The sequence below is a fragment of the Aedes aegypti genome, chromosome 3 (assembly GCF_002204515.2).
Source record: "Aedes aegypti strain LVP_AGWG chromosome 3, AaegL5.0 Primary Assembly, whole genome shotgun sequence".
Taxonomy (NCBI): Eukaryota; Metazoa; Arthropoda; class Insecta; order Diptera; family Culicidae; genus Aedes; species Aedes aegypti.
The window spans coordinates 54,341,875-54,362,918 of NC_035109.1; the positions used below are offsets into that span (position 1 = coordinate 54,341,875).

The 21,044-nt window shown below is 39.2% G+C and overlaps 1 protein-coding gene across 9 annotated transcripts in view; it reads left to right on the forward strand.

Annotated features, from left to right (window-relative positions):
- LOC5579912 (adenylate cyclase type 6) overlaps window positions 1-21,044 on the forward strand; it is a 611,840-nt gene that overhangs the window by 534,477 nt on the left and 56,319 nt on the right. For all 9 annotated transcript variants that reach the window (XM_021848827.1, XM_021848823.1, XM_021848828.1 and 6 more), the window contains one exon: window positions 14,559-15,017. In XM_021848827.1, the coding sequence (XP_021704519.1) occupies window positions 14,559-15,017 (459 nt within the window). The remainder of the gene's footprint in view (window positions 1-14,558; window positions 15,018-21,044) is intronic.

Consider the following 21,044-nt stretch of genomic DNA (forward strand, 5'->3'; position numbering starts at 1 on the left):
ACCTTTGAATGCTTCGATTTCGGTTTCGTGTACAGAGCGCCACCCACACCGGAACTTTTCAACGGCCACTTCACGTCTTGAATGATCTTCGTCTTGACTACGTCAGCTGTGAGGTTGATCCCGGATGCCTGCAGTCCCATGATCATCGGATTATAGTACTCAGGAAGTCCTTTGAGCAGCAAGGACGCAAGCCACTGGTCGTTGACTTCAAATCCAATCTCGCTCAAATCATTCGATGTTGTCACCAGCTGGTCCACGTAATCTTCAACAGTTTCACACTCATCTAGCTTGACGGATGTTAGCTTGTCGAGAAGTCCAAACCTTCGGATCAGTCCGTTGTCTTGGAAAGCTTGCTGCAGCTTCTCCCAGGCTTCTCGGGCTGTCTTCGCTGTCTTGACCAAACTGTAGCTCTGCTTTTCCAGGGCTAAACATATGGTCGCAAACGCCCGTTCGCACATCTCTGGATCCACGTTCTGGTCTTCAGCAGGCTTCACTGCGCGCCACGTACCTTCACGTATCAGGATCATCTTCATTGCAAAGGACCACGAAGCGTAATTCTGACGTCCTTTTAATTTCTTCGTGGCCGGAAGACTTACTGCGTTCCCAAACGATCGAACCGGAGCTGCTGGCCGCACACTGCCTCCACTGGTAGTTGCTCCATCACCTTGACCGGTCCCTGCCGTTCCTCCGCCAGTACTTCTACCGCCGCCTTGAGAATTTGGATCATCCCTCGGATGAACCATTTTCGGACACTTCAAAACTCTTCACGCTTGTTAACTTTTCTTCAGGCTATGGCCAGAATCCTGGGCCCATAACCAGTTGAGAGTTGTAGAAAAACACGTCTGTATTGGCTGTAGTCGGAAGAGGTAATGAATATTTATTTTCTAATTACATCAACTAAACAATCGTTGCTAGGTCTAACCGTTGCTAGTATTGAAGTGTCGTAGGTTACTACAATTGATCTACTCGCAACAAAAATACATTGAAATGTGTATAACTGTTATACAGATACAGTTGCCGAAACGTCGGCAGTAGAGAAACACTGTTTTTATAAAGGGTTAAAGACTGCAAGCCAAAAATTCCTTCAATTATCAAGTTCCAGTCGATCCTTTACTAATATTAATTTGGATAATTTTTTTTGTTTCTAGATGGATTTTGTTAAACTGAAAATTTCAGGACTTCCCGAAAAACTTTTCTAGTGTATGGTCCAATAAAATTGCGAGTATGGTCCAAGTGGTTCCAGAGTTATTCCAGATTGCCTTGGGGTACCAAAATTAGCCAAATCATCCATTCAACAAATATAACAAGACCCAGGGGCCCAGATAGCCGTAGCGGTAAACGCGCAGCTATTCAGCATGACCAAGCTGAGGGTCGTGGGTTCGAATCCCACCGGTCGAGGATCTTTTCGGGTTGGAAATTTTCTCGACTTCCCAGGGCATACAGTATCTTCGTACCTGCCATACGATATACACATGCAAAAAGGGTCATTGGCATAGTAAGCTCTCAGTTAATAACTGTGGAAGTGCTCAGAAGAACACATATCTGAGAAGCAGGCTCTGTCCCAGTGGGGACGTAACGCCAGAAAGAAGAAGAACAAGACCCAGATAAGCTAAAAGGTAGGCGTCTTCGGCAAAGTTGCTAAGCAGATCAAGGTAAATCTTGTGGACGGATTTTGCCAAGGCCACCGTACAAAAACCCCTCCAGGTATCCACTAATTATTCTATATCTCAATATCCTTATGAAATAAAATATTGGCTACAAGTTGTTAGGCAGATCAAGGGCTATCTGTAGGAATAAATTTAATAGGGGATGTATCCGCTAGGTGGCGCTATCCAGACAACCAAAATGTACGTATAACGAAATCACCTGGAGGCTTAGTACGTGCAACATTTCAATTACAAGATGTCGCGAAAAGGCCTTCTACGTACAAAAGTGGAGGCGATATGCGTGCATATATTATGTGATCAATAACAACATACAATGCGATCATTTTAGAAAATAAGGCAGCGATACTAAACGAGCAAAACTCATACCAACTTGATCACAATCAAGAAAAATTCAGTTAACCAAAATAATTTGGCGAAAAACTTTTCTTCTTGCTCATCATGTTCTTGAATTAGGGAATAAGATATTTCTCTGAAAAATATCACTAGTGATATCTGGGCAATCAATTTTGATCAGCTGAACTACTTTGCCGAAAACGCCAACGCTATATCTTCTCATAAGTAATCTCTAGATATAGAAGACTGAAAAAAAAGTTACTAATGCCACCTAGCAAATAAATTCTCTATTATGTTTGTTATTGCCAGATAGCCATTAATATGCTTAATATCTACGCCGAAGACACCAACAACAATCCGGAATTACTTCGCAAATATTCGTGTGTTTTTCAGCATGTGAAAAGTATGTTGGCTTAGTTAAGGTTGTATGTGAGATGTTAAGAAGCTTGATTTATATAATGCAAATCGATTAACACTTTATCGAGATATCTGGAATTTTTTTCTCATATTTTCACAATTACGTATTCATTCGAGTAGCATATAATCTATCAGGATAAAAAATTCTGTAGCCTGCGATATTAAAGGAAATATTGTGAACTTGTGAGTGAATGGTGAAAATAATTAGCTATAATAATAATTAAATCCCCACAATTCTAAACTTGTAACTAACTCAGTTATTGGGTCACCAAGTGGCTCGGTAGCTTAATTGGTAAAACGCTCGTCTAGCATACAAGAGTCCTGGGTTCAAATCCCAGCCCAGCATTCCTAATTTCACCCATAATTTGTCCATCTTTACCACGCGTAAAGAGTTAATTAATTTTATAACCCTGCGAATTGGAGTACCGAACAGCTCAATATAAGCGTCAATTTATATTGTTTTTTTTTTTTGTTAAATTTTGAGGTCTCTCGCCTTACTCTGATGAAAAACCTGGCTTGGTTCATGTTACCTAATTCATGATGATGTTGTGAAGGTTGTCATCAACGTTTACCCCTGATTTGGAAACGTGAGAGTTTCACCTACAAAACCTAATCGACCATTTAATTATTCAGACAGAAGTCTATGTACAACATCGTATATCTTAAATTATTCACTTAAGAAATAGCGATTGTTTTATACAAGAAAATCGAATCAATTTTTTTCTGAACCTCGTCAATTATGTTCCGTTTCAAGACAACTTTTCACATGGAAACACTTTCCCCTTCAAAACGCGTGGCTTTCCGTGAAGAACGAACAAGGAGCCGAACGTATATTTATGGGCTTAATTAGTTTCTAAAGTGTCACCAGGGACGATGTCATTAGATAAACGAGCGTCACTTTGCTTCACTTATTGTTTGAAAAGGGTAATCTCTTAAACGGGGATGGTTGTACTTTCATCTTCGGGTTGCGACACACAAATAGGTACACGTCAGTGATTAATTGAGATTAACGACACCTGGAAAGTATTTTCCTCGACACTTGAATGAACATCAAGCAGACAGTGTACTTAATTTGATTCACATGTTATAGGATTAAAAATCAAATCTTAATTGTTTCCGTTGTCATGAAGTAAATACAAAATAATTGGTATTTTAGGGACAACTGTTTCACTGTACTTATTTGTTTCTCAACAATTGATATGTGTAATTTTCTTATTGAATTTTTTCGCTACATTCAGTAACTAAGTTCAAGTTGAATTTGGTTTCTTGAATTCTTAGCTCACTTTGCCATCATAATTTGCCACTATCAAACTCAAACATACAACCCACGTAGCGCATAAGAAGGCTTCAGTTTCATCTTCTAATGTATACTACGCAAACATCTTCGGTCCAGCCCAAGCTCTGATCTGCCTTGGAAGCTGCAAAAATGGTAGCAATAAACCCTTGAAGGTTTTCCCATTTTGGCACCTCTCGTCTGGCAAATTAACACCCTGATCCCTGTCAAGTGACTTCCCATTTGTCGGACTGGTTATATATGGCTCGCCAAGGTTTATGCACAGCTAAGTACTTTCCACCGCCACTTTGCCGCCGCATGTTTGTAAGAGGGAGCGACATCAGACGTCGTATTTTGTGCTTTATTCCTGCCCACGAGTTCTAGTTGCCCTTGGCCAGCCGGTCCATTAACGGATGATGGGGTGTCGTTTTACTACTTTTCCTGCCGTGGGAAATTTTCGTTTTTCTTGAGAATTTCTAGAAGGGGTTTATGTTGGCGAATGTAGATGCCCTGATGGGTTAACGATGGCGAATAGCGTCGGAAGCTGAAAGAATGCTGTGGGTCTTGTAATTTCAAGATACAATTAGACGTCGACTTTTCATCATTAGTTGTGATAATTTGATAAAACAGAAAGATTACAAAGGAGCTTACCAGTAAACAGAATCTTAATACCAGTATGTTCGTATCGTAGTCTTGTGAGGTGCTAACACAAATTATTTCAGCCTTGAGAAACACCAGCTCCTATAAGAAGTCTTTCAGACCTGGAGTTCTGATAATTAACCTGAAGTGTAGGAATTGACAGATACCTTTGAATTATTCTAACAATATATGTTGGAAAATTAAAGTTTTTTAATTTTACGATCAAGCCTTCATGCCAAACACTGTCGAATGCTTTTCTATGTCTAGAAGAGCAAGACCAGTAGAATAGCCTTCAGATTTGTTGGAACGAATCAAATTTGTTACACGTAAAAGTTGATGAGTGGTCGAATGTCCATGGCGGAATCCGAACTGTTTATTGGCAAAAATTGAATTTTCGTTGATGTGGACCATCATTCTGTTCAAAATAACCTTTTCAAAAAGTTTACTGATGGAGGAAAGCAAACTGATTGGACGATAGCTAGAAGCTTCTGCAGGATTTTTGTCTGGTTTCAAAATTTGTACAACCTTAGCATTTTTCCATTTGTCAGGAAAATATGGTAATTGAAAACATTTGTTAAATATATCAACTAAGAATGATAGACTACTTTCTGGAAGCTTCTTAATGAGGATGTAAACAAATCCATCATCCTCAGGAGCTTTCATATTTTTGAATTTTTTAATAATAGTTCTCACTTCTTCCAAATCAGTCTCCCAGGAATTTTCGAAAACGTTCTCTTGATTGAGAATATTTTCAAAGTCCTGAGTAACTTAATATTCAATTGGACTAGTAAGTCCTTAATTAAAATTTTGCTAGTAAGTCCTTAAGTAAATTTTATACCTACTTGGACTGCATCAGTCATAGTGGTGGCTTTTAACATTGCAACAATCATTAGCAGGCATGGGAAAAGTCATTCATTCACGTTCTTCTTTATGAATCCGTTCGGTGCGTTGTCAGGCTCCAACTGTTCATTCGCAGTCGCATGATTCCTCTCCCAATGGAACACTACGACTCTAAATACAGATGAACTACCGAAAGAATGAGCACAGCGAATGACTAACGCAAAAAGAAATGAAACAAAGCGATCCTAGTTCACGTGTTTGTTTTGGATCGCAGGATTGTCGCTCAAACATTCACAAGTGATTCAATTCTTGGTTCGCAACTGAATGCGAAATTGCATTCATTCTTTCGATCCATAGCATTGCTGTTTGATTCCGCAAGTAGTGCAGCTGATGATGCGTTATTTACATAGGTAGTACAGATGGTCGGGTTCGAGTTTGAAAAGTTTATTTCGTTCAGTTTTGGGAGCGGGTCGGATTTAAAAGGCTAGAAATAAATATCGGGTAATGTTCGAATTTGGACTTGAAAAATATCGGATTGGGGTCGGGTTTGGTAAACATTAAAAACAGATCTACCTACAATCGGATTGCGTCCTCATCAGAAACAACGAAAGAATAGACTATTTTTTCAAAATCGATTTTTATTAGGCTGTTTCTTCCAAAACCAAATCGGTTTGAGGTTGTTTAAACACTGTCATATTTTCGGTTTCGGGTCAGGGTGGCCACCAAATATCCATTTTGAAATTCCCGCTTTTTTCCCGGTTTTCCCGGTACAGTCGCCAAAATTTTCCCGGTTTTTGATTTAGCTAATTGAAGATATTTCAACTCAATTTCTCATCATTTTATTTTTTCTTCATGAAAATAAAGAGTTTTCCAAAGCAAACAACACACTTAGAATGAAACAAAAATCCGTGCCATATGATTCAACAGATTTTTCCGTGGAACAACAGTGGTTTCAACATAACTATCAAAAATCCACAGAAAATTCGGTGGAAGCTGAAATGTTACAAAAGTCTGTGAAAAATTAACACAAAGCTCGATAAAAATCAATCTTTTTACCATATACCGAAATTTGCCCTGAAAGTCTGTGCAATCATTAGGCGTGGCCGGCGTTTTTTCATTTTCTAATGGCGAGCTTCGCTAGAGTTTATATTTTTGTATTTTAATATAAATATACTGGACTTGAAAAACAAAATGGAACGCCAGTATTTTTTTAATAACAAATGATTTATGGAATTCCGTTCAATGAACGATCAGCGTAAAAAAAGGTAAAATTCCAAATAGCTTCCGTTATTGAGTGTTTTCATTTCAATCATCACATTTCTAATTTTTTTCTCGCTATTCAGAAAAAGTGATCACCGGCAATTCGTAAAATATCATCGAACTATTCAATGCTTTTGACAGCTGATTTTTTCCAGCTTCACGGATCGATCAGTGAAATAAAACATCAATATTCGGTAAAATTGCACAGAAATTTGTGATTTATTCTAAGTGTGAAGTTTAAGGTGAAAATTAAACAATGCCACACATGTAAAAGCATGTATCTCCATCTTATTTTTGTTTCGTTTTTTTTTTTTGAAGAATGAAATATTAAATACTTTTAAAACTAATTGATTGTAAGAAAAAAAATTGAACCTCGATTCAGAACATCGAGTCAAAAAAGTTAGACAAAAGGATTAGAAATGTTATTCTTAAATCAAGAACCTTTACAGTAGTGGAAAGATTTGAAAAATATTTCGAAACATGGTTAGCGATATTGTGAGAAAATTGAACATTGTTAAGAAGTATAGTGTAAAAAGTAGAAATAAAATCGTTAAAAAAAATAAAGCATTCCAATGTATTATTCATATATAACGATTTTTTACAACTTCTGGTTTGTAGATCCCGGTAGTCATCTCAAATTCCCGGTTTTTCCCGTCTTTTTCCCGGTGGAATCAAATTCCCGTCTTTTTCCCGCTTTTCCCGGTTCGGTGGCCACCCTGGGGTATGGTCTGGGTTTGGTAATCAATTATAGTCTCGGATTCGGGTCGGATTTGAAAAAATAAAATAGGCCGGGTTCAGTTTGATAAAATATAAAACCCGACAATCTCGAATAGATAGCAAAAAATATGTTTACCGGTAGTCGGGGCTTGTTTCGATATTACTTTAAATTTTTCAACATTGTAAATTTGCAGCTCTAAAAATTTTGGTAGAATTTTAATAATTCTTGCATGTTTCAAAGTTGTATATGTACGTAGCAAATTTGCAAGAGTATGAAGCAAATCCATCAAGCAATAAAAATGTTGCATTAATAGCGAAAAAAATGTGTCTTTCAAGACAAAAAGAGGCTACTTTGAACACTTTTAGAAATCAATATTGATTTGATAATCGTAAATAATGTTTTTTTTTTCATGAATCTTTAACGGAATCTTTAAATAATCGTCCATTGTGATATTTTTGTACGTTTTTTCTATTGATAAACATAGTTTGGAAAACTGTTAAGCTCAAACATTTTACACATATATAAAACTTTACAGTAGAACGTGCTTTTAATATTTTTTTTAATATTTTACCGTACAACGGGATGACTTTGATAATGCGAGTAACCTTGATAGTGCGGGACCCACCACATTCAAAACGATAATATCTGTTAATCAATTAAGCAAAACGAATGCAAAAGCAAAGAATATTAGTATGACACTTTATGTCAGAGCTATTTTCATTTGAATCGAGAACATTTGAGACTTAATATACGAATATTAAAAATTGATGCAACTATAGAAATTTCGAAACGTTTACGAATAACATGTTCTACGATCACTATTTGATGTAGTTTTGATTAGTTTATCAGTTATATTTGACAGCCTAGATATAATAGAATTTGAATATGGTGTCAAATCTCCTAGCGAGAACCATTTCAACAAACTGTGACCGTTTTTGAAAATCTAAGTCAGAAATTTCCATATAACGATATACGCCTAGAGGTATGCAATGCCCTATAAATGTTCGTAATTCATTCAATTTTATTTGATACATGCTCCATTATTAAAGTTACCCCTAAACAGAAAACCGACTTCCGATCATATGAAAAATTATATATCAATTCAAAATAAATCTTTCGGCAATCTATAGCTAGGATGCCAGTACTTGTGTTAAAAATAAAAATTGAAAATCTTTGAAACAACATGCATAAATATTTAAATATTTTTTCGAAAAAACTATAAAAGTTACGATATGATATTGCTAGTCTACCTTTTTTAATGTTAAAAATCTCTGTATATTCTTAAGTTTAGTGAAATAAACAATTAAAAAAAAAAAAAAAAAAAAAGGAACTGTCAGTTACGAATGCTTCATTGTTTAAGTTGATATAAGCGAATGATGTAACTTCCAACTACTGCGATGATCTAAAAATTCAAAAACATTCGTTCTGGTGTCATACGAACGCTATGAAGAAGTACAATCAACTCTCCTTTACTCGAGGGGGGGAGGTTAGGGAGGTATCGAGTTACAGAACACAAAACCAGTGCAAATGCAATCCAAGGTACCATCGAGTTAGCCATGAAAACCAACTTTTACTATGGTTCTCTAACTCGATATCGAGATACGGAATATCGAGTCGGGAAAGTTAACTGTATCACATTAATTCTTGTAACTAAAACTGATTTTTATTTCAAGTGTATTTCTATTGAGTATAAGAATATTTTTTCGAACGATCGCAAGCAAACAACATTTTGACTTTGTTAGAAGCTTTATGGTTGTGAATATTTTTTCGGGCTTTATGAAATAATTTTTTTTATCATTTTATTGTTGAAGTTGTTCCAACATAATGACTGATTGTAGAGCATATGTTGATTGTTAAAAGTGCCAAAGGCACAACATGTATGTTGCAAATAAAACCAAAACTGTCCCTAGAATCAAAAGTAGCCCCGTCTGGCGGTATTGTTCAGATGTTTAAGATTCATTATTTACAAAAACTTATGTAATATTCGAAAAGAATGCTGATGTGTTAAAATATGATCGATGATGGTAACACACTTTCATATCGCGACTGCATTTAAAATCCGGAATCAACGATTAAAACGCATAAATCAATTTTTCTGCGTTAAACCTAACGCCCGGCATAGAGTGCTAGACTGCGAAGCTGGGTGTACTACAAAGCTCACCCTGTTCGATCTAGCTGCGATACATGGGTTTCAAGAAAGCCCGTTTTTCGCGAGCCAAAATTATTTGCTTATTTTGTTGTAACAGAAGTAACGAAAAAATCACCCTCTTCATACGTTACGTAATTTGTGTACAATGCCTTGTTAATTGCCCATCCCCATCCAGTAACTAGAAGCTGGACATATTCCATAAGAAAAGTCGTTTTTATTCATATTGTTTGCATCGGTCAGATGCCAGCACAAAGCGCGACCAACAAACGTTCGAGGCAAACAATCCTACAAACATTCCCGAAAGAATCACGGAGATTGAAAGATTGCATTCACTTGCGATTGTGTTGAGATACATTCGCAGCGCGATTCATATTGATGCGAATGAATCAACAAATGAACACACACATCAGAGAGTGTTGGTTAATTTTTCTTGTCTGCATTTTATCTCTGTCTTCGGGATGAACGCGCGACACTTTCTATGTAGTGTTGCTGTGATCGGGCTTCACAGGGTAACACACATTGGCTCAGGAGTGCAAAATGAATGTAACGTGAAACGATTTTCCCATGCCTGATCATTAGATTCAATTGTTCAGTTAGAAAATTAAACGAAGCGGCGAAGTAGAAGTTTCCTGTGGCGCAGGGTTTTTTTTCCATTTGATTTGAAACAATTTGAATGGGTACTCATAGTTTGTAAAGGGGAGGAGTTCAAATCACTTGCTACAATATTGGCAAAGGATTTTCCTTGGGTAGATACATACGAAATTAAAAGATTCGGACGGCTAACCGACGGATTAAAACTAGTTTGTGAATGATCGTGATTATAATCTTCCTGATGGGTATGATTGTTGATCAAGCGATCGTTAACTGAAAAATGAGCATTGTTTGATACGCTACCAAGAAAATTCCGGAAACGACCGCTATCGTAACGGATATTACCGTTCATCTGCCTGGCACAAGCCTCGACGACTAGCCTACGCGAAAGGCAAGCCCAAAAATTTGACTTATGATTGTCCCTGCAATTCGCGCATATGAACTTATCAGTATCTTCCTTCACTGGACAGACGTGAACTTAGGAAAAACTTCAGCAAATCATGCATTTCGCATCCATGCGGCAATTTTTTGTACCATGACCCCACTTATGGCACCGACGGCACTGAGTGAGGTTCTGGTAATTTCCTCCAGGTTTCAGGAAATGTTCCTTAGTCATACAATCATCGAACATAAGTTTTGCTTTTTCTAAAGCTTTAATGTTATTCAGATCACGTTTGTTAAAGTGAACTAAATAATATTCTTGAGAAAGCCCTTTCCGAAGAATGCCAGATTTGGTTATACGTTCCATATTGATTACTAGTACTAGGGTAAAATTCAAGTAAATAATTTATTCCATTTATGATCCCTTGAGGTGACTCATAGCCACATGAGAGACCTATCAAGACGGCCTTCAACAAACGTTCAGTTTTGTCGTCATAAGTGTAAAATATATGGTTCTTCTCTTCAAGATGTTTGAGATGAAATTCGTGATCTTCGATAGTTTCCGGCACAACGTGACAGTCTCCTTTCTTTGCAATTTGGAACAACTGATCACTATAGACAGCACTTTTTGCCTCCACACTTGAATCAAAGAGCCACTGCTACGATTTGGTGTACGGAAAATTTGTCTCATTTCGATGCAATTATCAACATTATTCATTTCACCCTTGAAAGAAAGCGCTCATTCCGGAAAAACGTCCTTTCTTCCATTTTTGCCATGTTTAGTAACAGAGCGGTTCCACGCCAAATCGGTAAACGATGAAACTCGACTACCTTGGATTCAAATGGAATTTTGCACATAGTTTCGATATAATAGAATAAGTTTTTTCCACTGGTGGAGAGACCATTTAAAATCAAGAGTAACTTCTGATAAGGGCGTAAGTATTTTTAGCATCACTATTTTAAAAAAAATGTGCCTCGGAAACCGTTTGTTATAGAGAAAAAATGTCTGAGGAGGGATGGTAGCCAATCAAATAGGCTTTGTAAAAAAAATATACACTGAAAAAAAAAAAACTTTTATTTTCATGAAAAAATCGAAGTTAAACCTTACAACACAAATTGCAAAAAATAGGTATCTTCAATTTTTTTAAATTTTTTCTGTAAAATTTCAATGTAAAACCAGATGTTTTAAACACAGTTTCAACATGGTGCAATCTAAAATAAAAAGTTTTTCTAAGAGCAACTTTTGGTGCATTTCTGAAAATTCAATTTCTGGCCGTAGAAAATACGTTTTGATGCTGTAATATGATTCTTCACCAAAAAACAATTCAAAATGCTAATAACAATGATCTTCCTAAAACTAGCCATTTTCAAGATATTTAGGATTTAATTATATTAATATCATAAAACTTAAGAAAATACGCCCGTTTCATAAGTTACTCCAGATGCTCCACCAACAATGTAACGTTTATCTCTTTCCACATTAATATCCCATGTTTTAAGGGCAGTTTCAAAATGGTGCTTTCTTTATCCAAAAACAATTCAAAATTCTAATATCAATGATCATCCTATAAGTAACCGCTTCAAGATATTTGGGATTGAATTATATTAATATCATAGAACTTAAGAAAATACGCCCGTTTCTTGCATTATTCCAGATGCTCCATCAACAATGTTACGTTAATCTCTTCCCACATTATTGGGTATTTCGTTCACCACTGGACTGCGCAGTCAGTTTTCATAAGTGCGAGAATGTAAATAAAAGTGCGATCCTGCATCAAATCTTGTTGGTGTCTTCAGCGCACTTATTCTACGATTTATATTGAATGAGTGCGCTGAAGACATCAACAAGATTGGATGCAGAATCGCACTTTTATTTTCCTTCCCTCACTTATAAAAACTAACTGCGGAGTCCAGTGGTGAATGAAATGCGCAATAATATCCCATCAACTTTATCTTTGACACTTAGGGATCGTTCAAATATAACGTAACGCAACAGGGGGAGGGAGGGGGTCTGACATAGTGTTACGGTCCATATAAAAATAAAATTTTCCATACAAAAGCTGTTACGTGGGGGAGGGAGGGGGTCTGAAATTGGAAAATATTGCGTTACGTAATATTTGAATGAACCCTTACACAAATAAACGAATTGTTGAGAAGTAACAATAACAATATGTAACAATATTATTAGACGCCACCAATCCCTCCAAAATAATCCGTCAAACAAACCAAGACAAATACGGAGGCAATGAAAACAATAGTTAATCAAGCGCTCGGCTCGCTCGGGGCACATTCTCTGTTTCGCTCGAAACACTAGCAAAAAATGTTCATCTTCGAAACGTTTTTTAACCGAAGAAATGATTCAAAAACTAGTTGCCATGCAATGTGAAGTTCCTCTTAATACGTCGTTGAAGATTTTCGACTCATGCCGTGTGTCTGTGTATCGTTTTAATCCGCAAATCAACAATCGTGAGGACCAACCTGCAACGTCGAATGTTAATCAACCGTTACCATCACAGGATGGTTTAGAGGAGATACCATCATCAAGCTCAACATTGTTGATGGAGCATCTGGAATAATGTAAGAAACGGGCGTATTTTCTTAAGTTTTATGATATTAATATAATTCAATCCCAAATATCTTGAAGCGGTTACTTATAGGAAGATCATTGATATTAGAATTTTGAATTGTTTTTGGATAAAAAATCATATTGCAGCATCAAAACGCCTTTTCTTTAACCAGAAATTGAATTTTCAGAAATACACCAAAGGTTGCCCTTAGAAAAAAAAATATTTTAAATTGCACCATGTTGAAACTGCCCTTAAAACATGGGATATTAATATGGAAAGAGATAAACGTAACATTGTTGGTGGAGCATCTGGAGTAACTTATGAAACGGGCGTATTTTCTTAAGTTTTATGATATCAATATAATTGAATCCTAAATATCTAGAAAACGGCTAGTTTTAGGAAGATCATTGCTATTAGCATTTTGAATTGTTTTTGGATGAAGAATCATATTACAGCATCAAAACGTCTTTTCTACGGCCAGAAATTGAATTTTCAGAAATGCGCCAAAAGTTGCTCTTAGAAAAACTTTTTTATTTTAGATTGCACCATGTTGAAACTGTGCTTAAAACGTCTGGTTTTACATTGAAATTTTACAGAAAAAATATGAAAAAAATCGAAGATACCTATTTTTTGCAATTTATGTTTTAAGGTTAAATTTCGATTTTTTCATGAATATAAAAGTATTTTTTTTTCAGTGTATATTTTTTTACAAAGCCTATTTGATTGTCTACAATCCCTCCTCAGACACTATTTCTCTATAACAAACGGTTTCCGAGGTACAATGGTTTAAATGGTGGTGCCAAAAATACATACGCCCTTATCAGAAGTTACTCTCGATTCTAAACGATCCCCAATTATATGAGATAATTTTCGTCTCATATACTTAATACATTTGCGCAGTTTCATCCAAATCGGAATGGTACATGTCAGAGTTCAGCATTTTATGGACGATTTCGCGTGGAACCGCTCAACAGTTTTAAATCCCACTTTTTTGGAAGTTGTGAATTCAAAAATTCACCCTTCCTTTTGTTCGTGGTTGCAGCTATGTTCAGTGAATAAACAAAAGAAGACGTGACCTTCGAGAGGTTTTTTCCCAAGACGGTGTCCAATAAGGATTACCACCGTTAGCTTTCGCTAACGGGTCCAACGAAAAATCGAAGGCACGGGTCCAAACATGGATCGTAAAGGGATCAATAGTAGAAAAAATAGTACTGAAAAGTACCTTTTTTTTTCTTTTTTTTATTTGCGACATTTTACACTGGTTGGTGCATTCATGTCGATAATTTAAAAAGTACTGCAATTTGTCTTACACAGAATATCTAGACATAATAACTGAATATTAATTAACCAATAAAGAATAATAAAAAAAAATCGAATTACAAAGGAGTTTGCCATTTATTTGAATTTTTAATACCAAGTAAAATGAAATCAACGAGCGTTCCACCAAGTAATTTCGTAATTGAATAAAACAACATCTCTGAAGCCAAATAAAGCCATATTTCCTCCTCAGAATCCCAAAATAATCCACTCACTTCACCGCCAACATCTGCCACCATAATCACTTTAACCCCATATAAACGTCTGGTGAAGCAACAACACCAGTCAGTCGTACACTTTCTGCAACGGTTATATCCCCCTCGCAGCCATTTCGCAGCACCATGCTTGGAGAGCAATTTCCGCGCGCTTTTGTCTCATTACCATCGTTTTATTTGCCTATTTCCAGCTCCATTAACGACCGCCATAACGGGGGTGATAACGACGTTATCAACACGGCCTACGACAAATATGACGGGGAGGACGACTTCGGTTCCGTTGACATCGAGGCGAACAAGGACAACGACACCTTTGCCGGTAGAGCTGCCGCCACTCCACAGACTCCGCAATTTGATTTGTCCTTGTCGCTTTCGTCGTCGTCGTCGTTTGACAATCGCTCCACCGAGGGCGCTGATTCCGATGATGGCGTTGATGAGCTAGGGCTGTGCAGCCGGGACTACTTCACCCTGCTGAAGGACAACATGACACAGCTGATCCTGATTGGGGTTTGTGCCGCGGTGTACGCCCTTTTGCTGGCCTGTCTCTACAAGCAGCGCATCAACGAAATCTACCTGTTCCAGGTGTCGTACGTCGTGATGGTGACACTGCTGGCGTTGGACGTTTGCTTCAGCTTTACCACCTCGGCCAAGTGAGTACCTATATGGATTTGAGTTGACGTTTGATGATTTTGTGATAATAGTCGGCTGGTGAATGTGGGTTGGGCAGAATATTTGCTGGCTTATGAAGAACTTTTGTGATAATTGTATGGTTTTTTATTTCAAAGCGTTTAATTCAACTTAAGTCGAGTATAGTACACGACACTGAAGACGGCCTTACAGTTGAGATCGAAATACGCGTATCTATCAAAGGATACAAACTCTAGTGTAATTAAATTGTATAGTACTGAATTCGGTTTTTCATATACCGTATACCGTAAAACGGGGTTACTTTCATAGTTTTTTCAAGGAAAACTCGAATATTAATGAATGCTGTTTCAAAGAATTATAATTCATATTTTTAAAACAAGTACTGGTATCCTAACTATCGATTGCAGTTGATAGATTGCCAAAAGATTTATTCTGAATGGATATATAAGTTACCCGCATTATCAAAGTTACCCCGTTTTACGGTACTTACAAATTGTGACATATTACGGATCAGTGCCCAAAATCAAGAGATTTTCAACTCAATGCATCGGTATAGCATGACTTGGCGAAAGTTAAAAATGTTTCAGATATTAACTGCAAAAATAGCAGTGTAAGAGCTGAAAAAAAATGATAAAATAGGTAATATTTTCGGCGAAAATATTCGTTACTCAATTGATTCAGTATACCGAATAATAATAATAATTTTAAAAGAGTTCAGCATAGCTCGACGTCAACAATCCGAAAACCATTTACGGGAAAGCTTTTATCCTAAAGGACCGAATTTTACCAAAATCTTATGTTTCTGCAATGTCAGCTGAAAAAATTGAAAAATAACCACCGGGTATAATTGACAGGGAGCATTGGTGATACTATAGGCAAACGTGAGTTCACACTCTATGAGGAGCAGTGGGAGCTAGGGACTTGTTGCCTAGCGCCAATGCAAAACCACCAGTTGGCTTGATCGGTCCCTGAATCCGGTTTACAGGTTTCCAGTCAGCCCCAGGTAAGGTTGTTTAGAACGTGGTGGAGGTCCAATGCAGGGCTCTTTTGAACTCCTACAAAAACCCATAGGTCCGCAAGCACTTCTCCGTACAAGCGACCCATACCGCTCTCAAAGTACTTTAGTCCATCGACAGGAGTGCTACCCAGCGCATTAGGATCCAGGCTAGCGAGATCCTGATTATGGAAGACTGGCAGTATAAGGACATGAACACGACTACGAACCATGCATAGGAACCACGCTGCAGAGCTGACATCCGAGCTATTCTATACCCTTAGTAAGGATGAATAACATCTCCCTGAAATGGCGAGTGAGTTAATGGTACCGATTCCCTCTGTCCCGTTGAACTTTTCCTGACTTGCATCGATCTGGCTCTGAACTAAGTACCCTATAAGGGGCCGGGTCAACCCCAGCATGGCGTCACTGCTTGCAAGCATCATCATGGGATCACGAAGGCGACTACTTACGACGGACGAGGATAGCGGCTTAGAGGGGGAGCTACAAAAATTGAGAATTTCTAAAACAATGCCGATACAATGGAGTTCAATACAGAAGGAGCGCGTTCAAGAAAAGACGCATACCACGGAGAATCTACCGACGCATAGCAGTAGCTCGAAGCAATGTGAGACACAAGAACAACAAGGAGTATAAGGAATTCAGAGTCCAGTGTGCACACCGAAATCGAGCAACAACGCTACTCATGGAGGGCAACAACCTAAAAACTCGAGGTTAACGGAGGTGAAGAATAAGGTCGATGAACTCATCCAGTTCCACACGGACCGGTATAATATGCATGTCGCGAACAAAAGCAAGCTTACGAGCATCAATTCATCTGTCAACGCTATCTTGAACGAGTAGAAAGCGCAGAGGATAAGAGCCGAGCTTGTCGAAAAAGGACTAAAAAAGGTTACGGAGCAAGCAGCTACTGACCCCGAAGGTACGAGGTGACAAACCTACGAAGAAGCGAGACAGAGTCACCAGAAGAAGAGGAAGTCCCAAAAAAGCAGCGCAACGAGCAAGGACAAGGTGTGTTGGTAAAGGACGGGATCGATGACGGATGGCAAACCGTCGTCAACTCCAAAGATAAAAAAAGGAACAGATAGAGAAGATGGAGATGGACCAGACAACGTACCGTAATTCGGGGTGTAGTTGATCAGCGGGGAGAAGTTGATCATTCCCGTGCCCACATGTATAGACTGTTATAAGAGCTATGCCACGATTTCAATTATCACCATTTCTGAGTTGTGGCATTACCTGATAGCTACTCTTGATTTTCATAAATTCGGTTTGGCATTCAAGGTAATTATTTCATGGAAAAACAGATTTTCTAGGAAATGTTTCATGAATTGTTGAAGGGTTCTTCCCCAAACAATCGACTTTTTCCACGGCTATACAAAGCAACAGTTTTAATAAACTGTTTCATACATTTCAGATATGTTTTGTGAACCCATTTTCGAATTTGTATTGAGGATACAAATTCTTATTTTAGAGAAAAAATCTTTTTGCAAGAGGGTTGCTAACTTCAAAAACAATAATTGCCTACCTTTAGGCGTTTAATGTGGTGTAATCTGTAATTCACAACTCTCAATTAAAAAATTACCCGATTTATCAATAAGTTGTAAGATTTTCAAGTCTTGATTCAGATTCAGAGACCCCAAATTTATTGAATAGCATACTTCTTTATTTTAGGAAACCTATCGCAGTAATTGATCAACTTCACCCCGGAATTAAAAACACCAATTTTTGATCTCCATAAATTGTTTTTGTTATTACGATAACAATTCGTCAAAATTTCGTTTGTATAATTCGTTAAACATTCAACCAGTACAGGTTTTAAAAATATTTGGATGATAATACATGCATCCCACTAGGAATTATAGCATAGAATCGCTTAAAAGTGATCAACTTCCCCCCAGTTTACGGTACGCAGATATCCATCGAAAAGCTATGAACGATCCGAACCTGAAGGTCCTAGGATAAATTGACGTTAGAACGTGGCGCACCCAGAAAGGGGAGATGCTGTTTGAGCTGAATCAGGAGCTAGCCGCGAAATCTTTGGCGAGCGAGGCGGACGTAAAAGCACTTACTCAGGAAGCAGTTGTTGAGTGCAGATACCTGGAAGAGATAACAACCGTGGAAGAGGTGAGTAATGCAGCCTTGGAGAGGAGGCCATGACAAGGAAGTCGTACGACGGCACACTGTCAGCGACGATTCGGCTATCAGTTGACACGGTGAACAAACTGGTGGAGAAAGGCAAGATGAGAATTGGCTGGTCGATATGCCCACTGTAACTCGTCACATGAGCAGATAGGCCACCGATGCGATGCTTCATGTGCATGGACTTCGGACATCCAGCGGCGAGCTGTAAAGGTCCGGACAGATCCGAACTGTGTAGGAAATGTGGAGAAAGAGATCACTATGGGTAAGACTTCAAGAATTGACCAAGGCACTTGCTCTGCTCACTGGAGGAAAGAAACACCCATTCGACAGACAGCTTCAATTGCCGCGCGTATCGAATGGCGATTGCAGCCCAACATCAACCTGAATCACTGCGACACCGCACAGCTACTGTTGCGTCAATCGACAACAGAAAATAAGTACGACGTTGTGATAATAGCTGAACCGTATCGAGTACCACTCAATAATACCAATCGGGTGGCGGATAGCACAAGTGCATCGGCGATACAAGTGATGGGTAAGGTTTCCTATCCAGGAAGTGGTTTCCAGCTCAAACGCGGGGTTCGTGATCGCCAAAATCAACGGAATTTTCTTTGGAGCTGCTACCCGCCTCCAAGATGAACGCTCGAAGAATTTAGTCGGATGTTGGAGGAGTTGACCGACGAGCTAGTAGGTCGAAAACCAGTGCTGATTGGAGGTGACTTCAATGCATGGGCTTGAAATGGGGTATCAGGGTAACCAATGCCAGATGTAATAACCTACTGGAGGCTCTAGCAAAGCATGGCATACGATTGTGCAACGAAGGCACCGTTAGCACATTTCGAAAAGACGGACGGGAGTCGATCATCGACCAAACTTTTTGTAGCCCATCACTGGCGGGCAACATGAAATGAAGGGTAAGCGAAGAGTACATCCATAGCGCTCACCAGGCGATACGCTACAGGGTAGGCCAGTGGAACACAATTGGCAACCGGTCGTCCCGCTTACTGGTAGAACGAGGCACTCAACGCCCTCCGCGCTGCTTGCCTCAGAGCCAGGAAAAGGAGCGAAAGGTCGTATTCCAAACTGCCAGGGCTGCTTTCAAACGCGAATAACGTTGAGTAACTCCAAGTGCTACCAGGAGCTTTGCTGAGCAGCTGACGCCAACGCGTTGCAACGTCTGGGGGACGCTTATCAAGTGGTCATGGCGAATGTCAAGAGTCCGTCAATGCCGGTTAAAACGTGTGCTGAAAAGCTGAGGATTATTGTCGAGGGCCTATTCCCAACGCATGCTGCCGCACCGTATGTAGACGAGGAAGGAACAAACGCCGAAGATCGTCAGGTCTCCAATGATGAGCTTGTAGTAGCGGCGAAAGTATTGAAAGTGAGAAAGGCACCAGGACCGTATGTAATACCAAAAGTGGCACTTAAATAGGCGATCCTAGTGTACCCGGATATGTTTCGGAAGGTGATACAGAAATGCCTGGACGAAGGCCACTTCCCAGATATATGGAAGATCCAGAAGCTACCGAAGCCAGGAAAACTACCCGGTAATCCATCATCATACAGGCCCATATGCTTTCTGGATACACTGGGCAAGCTCTAGGAACGGGTCATCTTAAACAGGGTGACCAAATATACGGAGAGCGAGCACAGACTATCAAAAAGGCAACTCGGATTCCGCAAGGGAAAGTCGACGGCAGACGCAATTTGGACGGTCATTGAGAGGACCGAGAAAGTATCGAAGCAAAAACGTAGAGGAAATCGGTACTGCACCGTAGTTACGATTGACTATAAGAACGTGTTCAATAGCGCCAGTTGGGAGGCTATCACAACAGCGCTGCATGGAATGCGGGATCCTTACTATCTGTGCCGGATTCTGCAGAGCTACTTCGAGAATCGGGTGTTGGTGTATGCAACCGACGCTGGCCGGAAGGAGTTAAGAGTAACCGCGGGAGCTCCGCAAGAGTCCATACTGGGTCAATGGGCACAGTCGAGAACTGGATGAATGAAGTCAAGCTGACGATAGCCCACCACAAAACAGAGGTGCTACTAGACAGCCACGTCGACTATGCATGTGAAAAGGCGGCAAAGGCGACCAACGCACTTACAATGATCATACCGAACGCTCATGGCCTGGGAAGCAGTAGGAGGCGTTATCTGGCTAGCCTATCATCGGCGGTACTGAGATACAGAGTTCCGTCCTGTGATGGAGCACTGCAAACCAAGCGCAATCCGAACAAACTCAACAGTACATTCCGTACATCAGTACAACAGTACACCATATTTTCGCTCACCAACTGCTCCCGTAAATTATCACTATGTGGATAAACAAAAACTAGTGCCGGCGATGGAATTCGAACCTAGAACATTGCTAAAAACAACCGCGATGCGTGCAGGCTAACTATACTACCACACCAACATGACGAAAGGAGTGGTTAATTTGGTGCATAAAAACAACTGCTGCTCGGGGCGATGGATACAGGAAAAGTTCTCCATGGATCGGAGAAAGAGAAAACAAACTTCTCACTGCTGCGGAAATGTGCAATTATCTATTTTCGCTTTGTTTTGTGGACGGATAAAATCGCAAGGCAGCTTATCGCTGAAAATTGCTATGAGGGATAAATCCATTATCGTGAGAGTGGGTGAGAATTCGGAAGCCTGACGGTGACAGGTGATGAAATTTGCGAGGTAAAGTGGCAGCAAGAATGGGATGCCTCTGAGAAAGGTAGATGAACCCACGGACTCATCCCAATGTGTCGACTTGGGTAAACAGGTAGCATGGCGAAGTGAGCTTCCACCTGACACAGTTCCTATCAGGTCACGATTGCTTCAAACAGTATTTGCATCGGTTCGACCACGCGCTGTCACC